The 15,311-nt window shown below is 40.0% G+C and overlaps 1 protein-coding gene across 9 annotated transcripts in view; it reads right to left on the bottom strand.

The window, feature by feature from the left end:
* Positions 1–15,311, bottom strand: part of EBF1 (EBF transcription factor 1) — a 252,247-nt gene that overhangs the window by 50,100 nt on the left and 186,836 nt on the right. For 5 of the 9 annotated variants that reach the window (XM_072347977.1, XM_072347975.1, XM_072347970.1 and 2 more), the window contains exons 9-10: positions 13,646–13,779; positions 6,283–6,409 (exon numbers count right to left, since the gene is read on the bottom strand). In XM_072347977.1, the coding sequence (XP_072204078.1) occupies positions 6,283–6,409; positions 13,646–13,779 (261 nt within the window). The remainder of the gene's footprint in view (positions 1–6,282; positions 6,410–13,645; positions 13,780–15,311) is intronic. The other 4 variants (XM_072347974.1, XM_072347976.1, XM_072347971.1 and 1 more) reach the window with 1 other exon arrangement.

The following is a 15,311-nucleotide window of genomic DNA, read 5'->3' as shown; positions in this document are numbered from 1 at the left end:
TTTTCCAGTCTACCTCTGCCGCCTCCTCACTGTCTGATAACACTCTTTTCCCTGCAATCAATTCTGATTCCTCCCAGCTTCCTTTCCTTGATTTCTGAAAACTAAACCAACAACCCTTCCTAATAATAGTCCTAATATTCTACCCTGATACCAGTCCACACTTCAACGTACATACACTAACAAACATTAAAAAGCTGCCTCTGCAGCAACTTTTACTCCAATTCCATCACTAAATAGCAAAAATTAAGTTCTTTCACCTAGAAAAGCTTGCTCCAAAACAAATGCAAGCATTTATTAGTTTATTTACATCGAGTCCAGGCCGACAGGGTAGCAGCACAGGCTCAGCAGAGCAGCTAAGTTAATGGACTGGAACTCAGAAAGGGTTGAGTTCAGCCTTAAACTCAGCTAGAGATTTCCTGATGGCAACTTCCTCTTTCCAGGGCAGGTAACATCTAAGATCAGATCACTGGTTTGGGTGCATGGCAGGCCCAGATCTTCAGTGCTTAAAGAAAACCCTTATAGCAGCAGAAAGCCACGAGCATCGTGCAACTACTTCAGCCCAAAAGCAGGTCTACCCCTGAGCTCTGCACGCCACTCAATGCCTCCTGTGTTCCCAGGGAGAGTGTTGGTTCTCCTGCAGCACTCTGTAGCTATTTAGCTCTGAGACATCTGATACTTTCTATTCTAACACACCTCTTTTCTATTTATCAATGAAGGGCAGTTAAAACTGCTGTTAAAAAACAAATGGCATTCATTTCCTTGCTTCTGTCCACTCTTCTAGAGAAGATTTGTTCTATATTTCGGTTCAAATTAATGGTCATCAAATCACTGAGGGTGAAGAATTTTAGAAATATATCAGGGTAAAATCCAAGACAGTACAGAGATGCTGGCTTTTCTATTTATTTTTATTGTTCTGTTGATGGTGGCCTTCTCTCCTCATTTATAGTAATCTGCTACTTATGCGCTCATGATTTAATAATAAACACACGTGAATGGGGCATTGTAAAACTAATGAACTAGTGTATTTCTGATGCTGAGAATTACTGTCACTAGGCTTTTACACAGCAGATATAGAGCAATGGCCAAGGTTAGCTGGTGTAAGGGTCAAGCCCACCCACTAGAAAGGCTCCAGTGAGACTCCGGGAATCTCTTGACAGCCATTCTGTCTCTTATCAACTATTTTTTCAATCCACAAACTCCACAACTCTCCTTTCTGAAAGCTGATTGCTTCATTGATTATGCATCTTTTGAACCTTGGTGTCTTCTTGAAAGCAGAAAATTTTCTTTGCAAAGGAATCGCTGGAGCTTACTGGACTGGAAACTTTAGGGTTAAGAGATCAAGGTATAAATGGTTCCAATTCTGAGCAGATCTGTGAACATGACTTAGACCTCTGCTTCTGTAGCCACAGACTGAAATTGTAAATGGCAATGAGTAGTTTTTGGTCTCTTACCCTTAATCACTGAGTTACAGAATATCTGGAGCTGAAAGGGACCCATAAGGATCCTCAGACCCAACTCTTGGAGATATTTGACTTTAGAAACGAAAAGAATGATTTTCATTAACAACTACCCCCACACGCGAGTAAATTAAACCATCTAAAGAGAAAAAAAACCAACATAAATCCACCTAAAAAATCTGCTTTTGAAAACGTTACTCAGATCATCCACGAACTATAAAGCTCTTCCTGTTTGTACACAAACTCAATTGCTTTTGGAAGTAAGTAAAGGGTGAGATGCAGATGGAGCAGGAATTTTTCCCTCATGAGGCCATTTCTTCTTTGTAGCAACTGGGGAGTGGAAAGTTCTCTCAGAAGCCTTGAGACATTCCAGAGAAAGAGGCAGATTCCCAGAAATTCTGCAGAGCCCCTGGCCTTCACAATGCCAGCATTTCTACACACAATAGCCAAAAAGAGCAATGCAAACATGACCAGCCTCTCTAGTATTCCACTGTGACTTACTCCGCCTTCACTATAATTACTGCAGTCAGATTAGATGATCTCTGAAGGTCCCTTCCAACTGAACTACTCTGTTCTGCTCTGAAGGATCAGCACTCAACACCTCAGTTGGTTTGATAGAGTCTATGATGCTGATCCTACATTCTCCATTACGGTTAGCAGCACTTCTAGAGTCACAGCATATCCAACAATGTGCTGTCAACATACAACAGTCTCCAAGCAAGACTAATACAAAGGAAGGCAGTTCCTAAATTCCAACCTGCACCCAACCATACAACCAATTTTCAACATAATAATAATAATAATAATAATAATAATAATAATAATAAATGGTATTTGGGGTAGCACCTGCCAAGGGTCTGAATTAATCTCATGCTCTTAAGTCAGTACAAAGCTATGTACTTCTGCCCCCCTATTTAGTCTGCTGCTCTAGTTTGGGAACAAAAGGACAGAACTTTGAATGGAGCAGGTGGTGGCAGGAGACACAAAGTAGTTCATTTTTGGACATTCCATAAGTGGAACATCTTTTCCAACACATGGTGAGTACAACCTCCTTTCACTTACTTCCTTTCCTTTCACTGAAGAGTTTCAGACCCACCCAAATCTCACAGTTTAGTACTACCATAAGCAGCAAAATTCATACATAGGAATCACACTGTCTGTGATGCCCATAATAAATAAACAAATCCCAAACAAAGCCTGGGCAGGTGTCAAAAAACAGTGTCAATTCTCATCCCTTAATACAACTAAATATTTTCTGAGTTGCCTTGACAAACTACCCAGGGATTTATATCCACAATGGCTTCTTCATTTATCTCAGTTTTTCCAGTCCTAAAATAAATTAGTGGCACGTATTTAACTCCTAAGTTGTGACACGAAGCAGAATTCATTTGGTGCTCTTCAGTACCTGAAGACATTTACAGGTAAAGGATTACCCAGGGAAACACCGACCACCATGGTGCTCCACTGGCTCACATACTTCCGGGTGCAGTAAGACTTTTCAGTGTAATTCCAAAGTGAACTTAGAAGTAAAACGTATTTATATTTCTATATTTCTAATGATGTTCTTTCTGGAATGTCAAAGCTCAAAATTTAAGAAGTAACTGCTCTGTAAGCGCATGCTAACACGCTGCTTTGCAGATGGGAAATAGAAAAGTCTTCTTGTAAGCACAGAGCTGACACTGGTATATTTCTTCCAGAAATAATTACAAAGTCCAGGATTTCTCTGTGTATACGTGACTTTGATTCTTAGATGGCACGCGGGCTACTTAGAGATCACGTTACTAAGTTAGTTGCAGTTAATGGGGAAAAAAAAGGCTAAAATTAATGGGTCACTGGGTATTTTCTTCTGAGAACTTAAGTACTTAACAGTAAGAAAAAAACAGTTTACAGCCAGGTGGCTTGAGGGGATATTTTGTTGAACACTGATTAAAAATAATTTCTTCTAAATGAGACCTGACCACAAAATGGGTCCATTAACGAGCAGGGACATTCTCACCAGAAAGGAAACTACGCTTGATCGACTCCTGCACCGCCCACAAACCCCCAGCTCTTTTTCACTCTCTCACAAACTCTCCTCTTTTACTTTTTCCTTCTTTTTCTCCTCTCCCCTTTTTCTTGCTCTTAATAGCAGGGTAAATAAGCAGCAAGTGATGCTGAAATGTTTTCGGCCAAAAAACAGAGGCCAAACTCCTCTGAGAAAACATTTGGCCTCTGTGGTTTTGTAATATGTTCCAGAACACTGAGTTCACTGAAGAACATTGTGAAAAACTCCCATCGGCTGGAGTGATGCTGGGGAATGTTACTGTATCCCAACTTCCAATTGGTCCATTTCCTGCAGGCCTTGTTTAAAATAAATAAATAATAATAATAAAAATTAAAAAAAAAAAAAAAGAAGAAGAAGAAGGAAAGGAAAAAAAAAATAGCGCTATGTGGGAGTTAAAACAAGTTCTCATGGGAAAAATGAATGGTAAGAAATTCTAGCTTTAAAAGAAACAGCTAATCTGCTAGTTTGATTGTTCTTCAAAACTTACAATGAACCAATAATCCTAATTAAAAACACTCGGCCTCGTTCTCTAAAGCATCATAGCTTTTTCTATGCTTCGTTTGTACACACCATAGACTATTAGTTTTTTTCCAGTGCTCACTAACAAAGTGCTGACTTTGTTGGGATGGCTGAGCTAATTTCGTGAACTCAGTGTGAAACCTTAGCTAAACAAAATTGTGGTAATTTTCCTTAATTTGTAAAAGTGATTGGAGTGCAAACAAAATTTTCCTCTTGGGTCAATCCTATAATTTTCAATTAACTAAAACTAATCGGCAGGCGTGTACTGAACCTGCATTTTGTTTAAAGGGCTGGAAGGCACTGCTGAAGGTCAGGATGCGTTAGTTGTTTTGATTGTAGTTTCATTTCAGTTCAGGCTGCCTGTGAAAGGGCTGAATAAATGCAAATTGTGGGAGGTTCTATTTCAGTCCCAACAGCATTTCCGTACCCACCATCACTCCATAAAAGCTGCATAAGTATGAGAATTGTCCATACATTGGATCACCTTTGATTTTGTCATTGTTGTTTAGTATTCCATAACTTTGGTTTATTGAATGATAAATCACGTGTTTCGAACACTATCCTGAAAAGGCATAAATGGAAATATTTTCCCTACTGGGACAACTTATTTCCACATTCAACTATCTTCTTTTGGGCAAGCAAACTAAACTGCCTTTCTTCTTTCTCCTAAAAAAGCTACATAATAGTGATCTGAAAAGAAAAACAAAATGGGTCCGAGCCATTTTACCATTTAAATTGCATAAAGAAGTCCCCATAAATTTCTTGGCAAAGTTGAGAAGGGTCAGGTTTCCTCCCTGTCTCTCACTTCACATGCACACTTTCCATTTCACTGGCCTAACTGCAGCCAGCCCAGTGGCTCACCAACAAGCAGAAGGAGAGCACAGCTTACTGAATGAAGTCAGGAAGGGAAAGGATTCACAGTGAAACTGTCCAGAGCTCCAGCTGACATTTTCATGTGGTGCACGCAGCCAATTTGCACCAGCTGGCAATCTCACCCTTTTCCTTTTTCTTTTGTTCCAGCACATTCAAACCCTAAGTAACTTTATGATATGATGCATTATTGTTCAATGTATGAACTTCCCACAGATCGCTGAAATCATATTACTCGCTATAAATGCACAGCAAAATCTGCTGCTTAGTGAGCGAGGCAATACGGGAACATTAAGACCCGTGGAAAAACAACGAAAAAAACACCAAAAAAAACAGCACATAAATCCCAAACAGAGGAGAGAGTATTTGGAAGAAGCTAAGAAAGCTTTATATGCCACCTTTGTTCACCTTGTACTGTGCTGAAGAAATCGAATGAGAACTCTGTTAATCAGCAAGAGCACAGAAGTCCATCCTCTGTCTTGAGCTCCTGTGTGTACACTCGCAGCTGGATAGATGCATGTGCCCAGTGTAATTCACAACGATCCACACTATGTATTTATGTGGTGTATTATTCTTAAAGTTTCAGGTGCAGTCAAGGATGAGGTGATGAATTGCACTGGATTGTGATGATGTTCTTCAAGCAGTTACAAGCAGCAGTCATGTCTGCACCGTGGGTCAAACAACAGGCACATCCAAACCTGGACCAAGTTGTTAATTCTCAAAGCACATATAGCTTCCAAGGAATCAAAGATACAAGTGTTTGTTTGTTTGCTTTAAAAGATAGCCTGCTACCTGGTTTATTTCCTATGCCATCTATATTACTACTGAGAGTGATTTAACATCGACATTACCTGGAATGTCTTAGCAGTTCTGTCAATAATTCTTCAGGCCAGAGCACCCTACTCAGTGGTCTCAATATGGGATGCCACCCCAAAACACAGCAAGTCATTATGTCTGAAGCATTGACTGCGGTGAAAGCCACATGGCCCCCCACAGAAGCCAGAAGCAAGTATGTTATAAGGAAATGAGAAGGCAAACATGCTGTTGCTTTCAACACTTGCCAGGCCCTGTTACAACACGAGATGCAGATATTCAGCATGACTGTTTCTTGGAAAGCAGGTTTGTGATCACACTACGTGTTGTTTGACTCACAGCTCCCAGGTAAGGAGAGGTCCTACAGCAAGGACCAACAAGCAAACCACCAACACCGGTATGCCTTCCAATTCATCTCTATAATCCTCCATTCCAGAAATTCAACTTTATATTGGTATCGTCAATGATGCGCTCAGCCCAACGGTACAGCTTTTAATGATGAAAGCTGAAGCCCTAGCAAGCATGATATATTGCCTACCCTATTACTCCATATTATACTTGGCACTAAAGTTTCCTTACCTGTGTAAATGAATCTTCCAGGCGTTCCCTTGCAGAACTGCTTAGACTTGTAGGACAATGTGACTTCTACAACCCCTGGGATATGTCGGGGAGGCGTCTGTACGCGGATGGCATGAGGAGTAATCAGCTGGAGGAAAACATTGAGAAAAGAGGGGGGTGGGGGAGAAAGCACTGTTAGATGCTGAACACTTCTTTAATAACACTTTCCTCTGAGATCACAGTAAACAAGCTTTGAAACATGTAATTAACCTGTCAATGTTTGAATACAATCACAATGTAACCCACACAAAAGCCAGAGACTACAATATTTACAAGCATTCTCCCTTCTCAGCCATAGCAACATTATTTCTGTTTTCATACATGGCAGACGCTCACTTCCTAGTACAAGCATTAGCCCTGGTTTAATGCAACAGCTTTAGCTTACACCAGCAAGATGCTTACATTTGCTCAGGTGAACTCTGGGGTCACGGCAGTGTCCAGCAAATCTGACTGATAAATGATGCATGGTTCTGCATGCGACATCCCTTCAGCTGAGATTGGCTGCCCAGTGCAAGCCCAGGCAGGCTTTTAAAACCGGTCCCCAGCTGACATCTGCACACTGCAGAAGCACCATGTGCTGTAGTTTTAATTAGAGACTCTTCCCTATTCATTTTCTGGAGGCATAACTGATTACCGCAGAAATGCAAAGTTGGGTTTCTGAAGGATGTCGGATGTTTCCTTGCAGCTGATCAAAGCCCTCAAAAGAGGTGTACCAAATATAACTATTTACCCATTAGTTCCAGTTTGCACCCACTGCAATGGCTGACACACCTCTGAGAGGTAAAACAGGAGAAGTGAAAAAGAGGTACACAGAAAAAGTGCCAAGATTGTATCCAGCAAACGAGGCACAGCTCTGACACATTCATCACCCTACTCTTGAGCACCTTAAAACACAACCAACCAAGCCCACAACCAGCTGACAGTGATCAAAGCCACAGGTACCCTAAGCAGACAAGCTTAGTGCTGTCAGCTGACTTATGTCCTGGATTAGGGAATACAATTTAGTACTACTGTTATTATAATCATTATTGTTATTAAAGAAAAGCTGATTTGGACTTCATTTTTTGCCAGGAATGAAGCATTTCAAAATCACAGTGAGATCCTATAAAAAAGAAATGAGACTTCTAAGCAGGTCTTTGTTTAGGGCACAGGACTGTTGCTCCAAGCCTATGTCACAAATTGCCAACAAAGCCAAAACTCCCAAATGAAGCAGTCTGTAAAACAAACAAACAAAAAAGAAACAAACAAAAAACCAGAGAAGAAGAGGAATGTCTGTGTGAAAGCCATCTGCGTTACTGCAGGAAATGGCATTCACAGTAGGAACTTTTCCATATTTAAAATAAGAAAATTTGGGTTAGATCAAGTTGAAGATTAAAAACAACACTACCAGTATCAAATATTCCAAATGTTATTCACTTCCACATAAGCCACAGGATCAGCCCCCAGCTCATGTCCTTTTAGAAATGATCACACAAGAGTTGATGTCTGAGAGCTCCAAAGAGATCTTTGAAACTGTGATTTTAGAACTCAGTTATTTTTGAAAGGAACAGGCTTTTTTCCCCAAATTACTCACTCTATTGACTGGTCAAAACAAATAAACAATTCTAAGGATCCCTTTTACTTAAACTAAGTTGCCTTAATGATGACCAAAGTCATAAACCCTTGGTTAATGCTAGATGTGCCCTCGATCATCAGCAGAAACAGAACAGTAATTTAATTCCATGGTTTTAGATACCTCTCAGCATAAGCTGCTTCCTGTTAGTATCTACCTTTCTCCAGCGAACCAAGGTAACAAATAAAGATGCTTAACTATATTAACTATAGGCAGCCAAGCACAGCTGAGATAAATCCCGCCCTCAATAATTCTAGTCATCTGGATGGACTGGCAAGATGAGAAAAAATTCGTGACATTTTTAGGGGAAAAACAGTTGGAAAAACAGCCAAGGACTTCAATACTGAAGGTTAACGTGCTAGTCTTACTGTGCCCCCACACCTCTCACCCCCATTCTGGCATGAGCTATAAGGGCAGCTTCTGGTTGTATCTTTGAATTTCCCAACATTTACTGGTCTGTCACCACTTTAATGTTCTTCAAACGTAATTTGTGGCATTTTCCAATACTCATCTTCACTGGTTCCCAAGAAATGTCTGACCTATTTATGGTCCATTGTTACAGAGAGCTGGGGAGAGTTAAGCAAGTTTCCTGGTTTGTTCTTCACAAACAGTTTGGTTTTCCTTTGTGCTCTGAAGTAAATAAGTTCAACTGTGTTTAAAACCACAAATATACAATACTGCCGCCCACACATTCCCAAAGGGTGAACATTATGTCTGAAGTCCTATGGTGTAGGATAATCAGTATATATTTTATTCCTCTCTTCTCTGGAACTGAAGCTTGGGAGATGTATGTGGAGAATACATGTTCCTCTTCCTTTCACTTTTTCTCCTTACCATCTACCACTGACCACTATCAGGGATGCCGTGCTGAGCTAGAAGAACCTTTGTTCTGGGTTCTCATGCCCACAGAAAGGAACTAGCTAACTTGGTTACATTCCAGTATTTGCCCTATATTGTCGCTGGCTCAAGCAATTGGCTTTAAGAGACAAAAAATGTCACTACATTTAGAAACCCATCCTCTGAACCTGCCTCTGGTCTTGAACTCTGATTCCCCAGGACCATCTGTGTGTCACCCTGAACCTGTTTTGCAGTCAGTGTGACTCTAGGTTACTGCATGGATCTGGGTGCACAGCCGGAGCAAATCCTCCCCTAATTTCAATGACTCTAGGATTATGGGATATTGTCCTGTTGAAGTGCTGACCTGTGGTGTGACCTGGGGAACTCTTGCCACATTTTGCTAGCACATTTTCTCCTCTCACACCGACACAGACTATACCTTTTTCAATGCACAGTCTGTCCAGTATTTGCACACAAAGCACCTGGAAGAGGTAAGCTATTAGAATCAGGTCATCCTAAACATAAAGATGCCACTTCTGGAGGCCTCTGAGACCCAAAGTGTTGAACTTCTTGAGAAACATTATTATACAGTCACCCTGTTGCTTTCATAGATATCTGCCATTGCCCCACTGCCAAACACAACACATAGAGAAGATGAACCTCCACGTCTCACCCACTGTGGGCATTATGATGCTCTAACCTCGGGTGGAAACACACATTGCATTAACAGACAACGCAACACCTAACCTGACATGAAATAGGAATCTGTAAATAAGAATACATTTCTGAGCATGTGTTCAGATGTAAACCCCGAGCAACGCACTAACTTGCGATTTGGAGATGAACCAAACAACCAGAATCCCAGATCCAACTTCCTTTCCCAATCCAGTAACTGGCAAATTGAGATCTGGAGTTGGACAAAAACTATCATCTGAACCCTTTTCCCAAGGGATTTTCAAGTGAATTGGTCTGGTACTTGGCATCCATGCTACATGTTTTATATAAACTCTTACTTGTCCATTGGGACACGCTTTGGATTGGATTAAAACCTGAGTTAGAGGTATTCAGATGGACGGAGGTGCATGTCGTTCAAAATCTAAAACACATTTAGTTTGTGTACAACACGCCTCTTTCTGTGGTTTGCTAATATATCCTAGACATTCTTCTGTGATACGGCATCATTTCACACTCTTCAGAGTGCCAGGTTACTTTCTTTTTTTGAAAAGTGACATTTTATAAGGAGATGTCATTCATCTGAGTCACTAGTTTACTTCTGCGTGCTCCAGCTCTGGTTTGTGGTTGGGGAAATGGTGACAATCGGTCATAAATTTAACTTGGACTCTGTGTGAAGTGAACTATTAGGACAGGAATTACCAAAAAGAAATCCAACAAACTGAAGGTAATGAATGGCTTTCAGTAGGAATGGGACCCTTAAGGCATCTATTTTCAATAGTGACCGGTGGCATCGCGTGCCTCCATGCTGGGCATCCGGAGTCTGATTAATAATCCTTGGCTTTCAGAACGAGGGTGCCTACTCGTTCTTTAAAGATGAGTCAGACCTCCAAAACAAGTACTCAAAAAGAGAGACTTCCAACATCAATAATAAACACGAAAAGCAAAACAAAAAAATAAAACTGTCACAGAATTTTGATTCAGCAGCTTAAAAATAAAAAAATAAAATAAAAAAAATGAAGCTCTGTTTTTGTGCTGTACAAAGGGAAATGAGCTGATGGTTCAGTGCTTCATCTTCTCTTAATATAAAAGAAAGAAGTTGTTTCCAGCTGACTCTGTGCAGCTGGAGGAATGTTCTTGGCAGGAAAATGTTTGAAGAAATAGCTCATTTTAAGCAAATATTGTGGAATATTTATAAGAAACTAATTTTGTCTTCACGATCATGTGTGCTTGCTCTGAAACTTGACTCTTGGAATTACGGTCCGCCAGTAACAGAGGATTTTATCAGCAGCTCAGATTTGGGATATTTGCAGCAACGTGCAGCGCTGGGTAAAAAACTAAATAACAAATCCTCTTGTTTGTGGACTGGGCAAACAGAAAGGCAGAGTCTATCTGGCAAACAGACTATTTGCTGGCAGTTGTCTGTTCAGATGCAGCATGTGAACACGATATACCAACACTGTTTCTCTGCCAGTTATGAAAGTCCCTTGGAAAAAAAAAAAACAGGCATCAGATGGCTCATTTTGCTGTATTCTAAAAATATCAAGGGCTCTTAAAGTCATTTTTATAAAGTAATATGGAAGTTAAGGATTAATTGCACCCACTGGCTTAGGGTATCTGCATTTCTGCACAAAATTAATGTGACAAATTAAGTTTTTATTTAGTTCTCCCTGGCTGAGAAAGGTTGTAATTATGTTAGAGTGTTTACAGCTAAAATATATGTTTAAATAATAAATACGTGTTTCAGAAACCATTTTAAACCTCCTTTTTTTAAACAGCGTACTCCATTTCAAGCATATAAATATTTCAATTACAAAACTTGAATACATGTAAAATAAATTAAAAATATATTATTTACCCTTCAAATTATTTATAACACATGCTGCTTGACATCAACAAACACACCCTTAAAGTGAACGATGTTTTTTGGGGTTTTTAACTTTGCTTCTCAATAGTGGCAGGATTTATACTTTAAATATCCACGCATCTCAGGTACTTACATGGGCTTTGCTATAATAAAATCTGAGTAATATAGGACCTTTATGATAATTATCTTCCCAGCACCTCTCTGAAGAAGGTGACTAATCTTATTACGGTGTTGGAGAAAAGGAATTGAACTTTAAGCAGATTATGTGATTTGCCCAAGGTCCTATGCAAAGTCTGTGGCAAAATGATACTTAATTTAGACCTCATCCCCCAAACTACCCGCAATTACAATTTGAAGTGATCCTAGACAAATCCATGTGAACATACTTCACAACACTCATTCTTTTCCTTTAGTTTCCTCCTGTCAAGTTTCGGTTTAGATTTTATGCAGCCCAGTTAAAACCGTGTGTTATTTGAATCCATGAAACAACGGGGAGAAACTCAGAATTCTTGTTGAATTCAATTACAAAATAAGCTGTTTGAAACCAGGTCTGACTGGCAGCTTGGGATGGGCCTGCTCCAGGTTAAAAACTGCCTTGATATTCAGAAAATAGGTAGTACAAGTCCACACTATTAAGGTAAAGCAAAAATGTTCTTCCTGGCTACTGAAATATGCCAGACATTTTTAGATGTGAGAAGGCAAATGAAAGAACTTGTTTTGTACTTTGTATGTGGCTGGTGTGTGTAATTCCAATTATTTATACACCAACATCACTTGGGGTTATTTGGACAGCTGATGCCTTTCTGTACTTATTGACCATGTTTGTCTGCTTCTTTTAGACATAATTTCTTTTCCCCTATAGAACTTTCTATCATTCTCATGGGTTGACTCAAAGCTGACTTGTAGCCCATTACAGCATTCACAGCAACAAACTGACTTTGATCTGGGCCCCATCTATAGCATTATTAATTTCATGACAAAGATTTGTAAGCACCATCAACAATGTTTTGACCAGCACTCACTTACCTGGGGTTAGAATCTGCCAATTAATGGCTTCCACTAATAAACAGAATCGAGCTTTATAATGAAAGATCCAATTCTGCAGTACCAAAACCAGAGCAATTTCCTCGCAGCCTCTTCACCTTTCCTTTTAAAATGTCTGTAGCCGTAATGGCTTCAATCTTTACACACAAAATGCTCACACTGGACCCAGGGGGCACTTTCATGATCACATAAGGGTTTCAGAATAGGGCTCATTTAAAATATCTCCTTTTCTGGAATGCCCTTTCATCCACACTTGTCCTCAAGTTGAAGAATGAGATAGAGAGAGAACCCACAAAGCCCATGAAGGACATTAGAGGACACTCTTCATACAGAATAAATGCTGCCATATGTGCAATGGAATCAGTGGGGAGAATGCACTGGATATTAATTAAGCTATAATATTGATTTAATATCTGTAAGATATAAGGCAAAGGATCAGAAGTTCCTCATGTCACTGAGCAAGTTCAGTTTGGAAAGGCAGGTCTGTCTCTTAGCTTATTTCAGCACTACACTCCTAGAAATACTGTTGTTTTATTAATAAAACTTCCAATATTCTTTCAAAAAGCCATATAGGCAAAACTTATTCTTTGAGCTGCCTTCCCATGCCAATGAGGCCAATGGGAACTCCACCTGCACACACAAGTGGCCATTGGGTGGTGCTACCTGGGACTTGACATTCCACAGACTTTTGAGGAATATCAGACTGTGTCTAATATTGTATTGAAAAGAGAGGACTTAAGTAGCTAGGAGAAGAAGCAACAGTAAAAATGGTTGAAAAGCAAAGAAAGGCAGATTTACTCAAGCTGTATAGGACCCTGGAAGATATATAATAAGGCTGTGTTTTTCATGTGGGTACAACACTGAATGTACACTTTCAGGACATGCCATTCAGAGGTGCTGAATTTCTGCAGTCTCCACTCTGTTGAGCTGCAGCTACAAGCAGCTGGTTTCCCAGGAATGCAGGATCACTTAAACGTTTGTTTCCTGTGGGCCTCCAGCTATTGTAGTGCTAAACGCAGAATTATTCACACAGACATTTATCCTTTCCTTTTCTTGGGGAAAAAGAAAGAGATACTGAGCAAAATTCTGAGCCAGCCAGAGGAGACGCAATTCCCCTGGCTATCGTGTAGTTCTGCCACAGGTACATTTGACTAATTATTTACATAAAATTGAATGAGGAAACGATTCACATCTAAACATTTGTTGCTGATTTAGCATGTGGTATAGAAACAGGACAGGCTAGCTGTAAGCTAGACAAAGCTATTAGACATTACCATTCAGACAACACCTACCTCACTCCAAACCAGCATGGTGCCGAAGATGACCTGTAACCCATCAAAGAAATTGTCTCCTATGATGATGACAGTGGCACCTCCTGTAGTCCATCCTTCACTTGGACTGATGGCTTTGATACATGGTGTAGCTGCTTTTCAACACACATGAAAAAGAGAAGTATTCTGCCGTTAGAACCAGATTTTAATGATGGAAGACTTGAGAAAAATAAAATAAAAGGAGCTTTCATTTTTTCCCCCCTTGCTAACACAAAGATTTCAGCAATTGTGTTCTTTTCAGTAGATGTGCATGACCTCCAACTGTATCTTTGGACATTATTTTTAATTAATTTGTTTGGGTTTGTTATCCACATTAAATAATAATAATAGTAACTTTTATAAACCTACATCCACAGCAAAAAGATAATATATTTTATATATAAATATAGACAGATAAATAACACATTACTGCATGATGAACAGAGACTAACCGGAAGTTAGAACAAATCTCTACCTTTTTTGTACACGAAATGAAGAAAGCCTGAATTAATAAAACAACCTTCAATGAGCTCACTTTATTATCCAACATAACCTGAATTCATCAAGGAAACTCCCAGAAATACTATGGAAAATAATGGCTAAAAGAAAAAAAAGCAGAGGGTGTAACCCTCAGCATTTCTTTAAGTCGTTTGCAATTAGATCCAGGTTGTTCTGGTATTAAACCACCCTGCCCTGCTTAATGCTTTAGCAACTACAGGGAAAAAAAACAACACTTCACAAAACCAGAAACCACCATCCTGCCACCTCCTCACTCCACTTTAGTTGTGTCTACTGGGTAATTAAGAAGTGTGTGCAATGCATTTCGCCTTATTCATAGAGTCTGTCACCACTTTCATGAGCCACTTTCTTGGCAACACATGTACTAAGTGCCTCCTGAGGGGATGTTGAAAACTCAAGCAGAACTTAAAGGAGTAAGCTCAAATCTAGGTGTAAGATCATCTGTGTTAAGACTATGAAAGCAGAAGCATTGTCAGCTTTATATACTAGTGCAGTAGGGCAATAAAAACATCCACGGTTGATTCTGCTCCACTGCAGTACTGGAGTACATCAGAATTTAAACGTGTTGAACCCAATGGAATAACACTACTGTATAAACAACCAGAGTAAGCCAAAAAGACCTGGTTAATTCTCAGCTGTCGAGTCTCAGGTTGGCTGTGTAGGTTGATGAAAAGAAATGACTCCAACACAAATGCCACCTACTTCTCCTTGCTAAAACTACAGGAGAGAGAATTATGACCCCACACCCTTAGATACTGCTTTAAGTAAAAGGGATATCTGAGCAATTTCATTAGCCACGAGAAAGAGATACCTTAAGGATCATCAAAACTCCACCAGTCAGCCTTAGAGCTGGAAAGACACATTCCTTCCTCTTGATGTGAAGCACTCCTGAGCTCAGAGAAGAGGCTGACTCCATGGAAAGCACAAGGGAGGCTGCCACTGCCTGCACTACAGCTACAGTGTCATTCAGGCATCAGTCAACATGACTTCATTAGCTGTGTATATACCTGCACATAAACCTCTTCTTTCAAGTGGCTGGCAATTGGTTGTCCACTGTCACTTGGTCAGAAGGCTGGTGGAGCTGCTTGTTTGATTTGTAACGTTGAGTATTTGCTGGCATACTCAACAG

Source organism: Excalfactoria chinensis, chromosome 13, assembly GCF_039878825.1.
Source record: "Excalfactoria chinensis isolate bCotChi1 chromosome 13, bCotChi1.hap2, whole genome shotgun sequence".
Taxonomy (NCBI): domain Eukaryota; kingdom Metazoa; phylum Chordata; class Aves; order Galliformes; family Phasianidae; genus Excalfactoria; species Excalfactoria chinensis.
The sequence above is the reverse complement of the archived record's forward strand: the minus strand, read 5'-3'. Positions and strand labels throughout refer to the sequence as shown.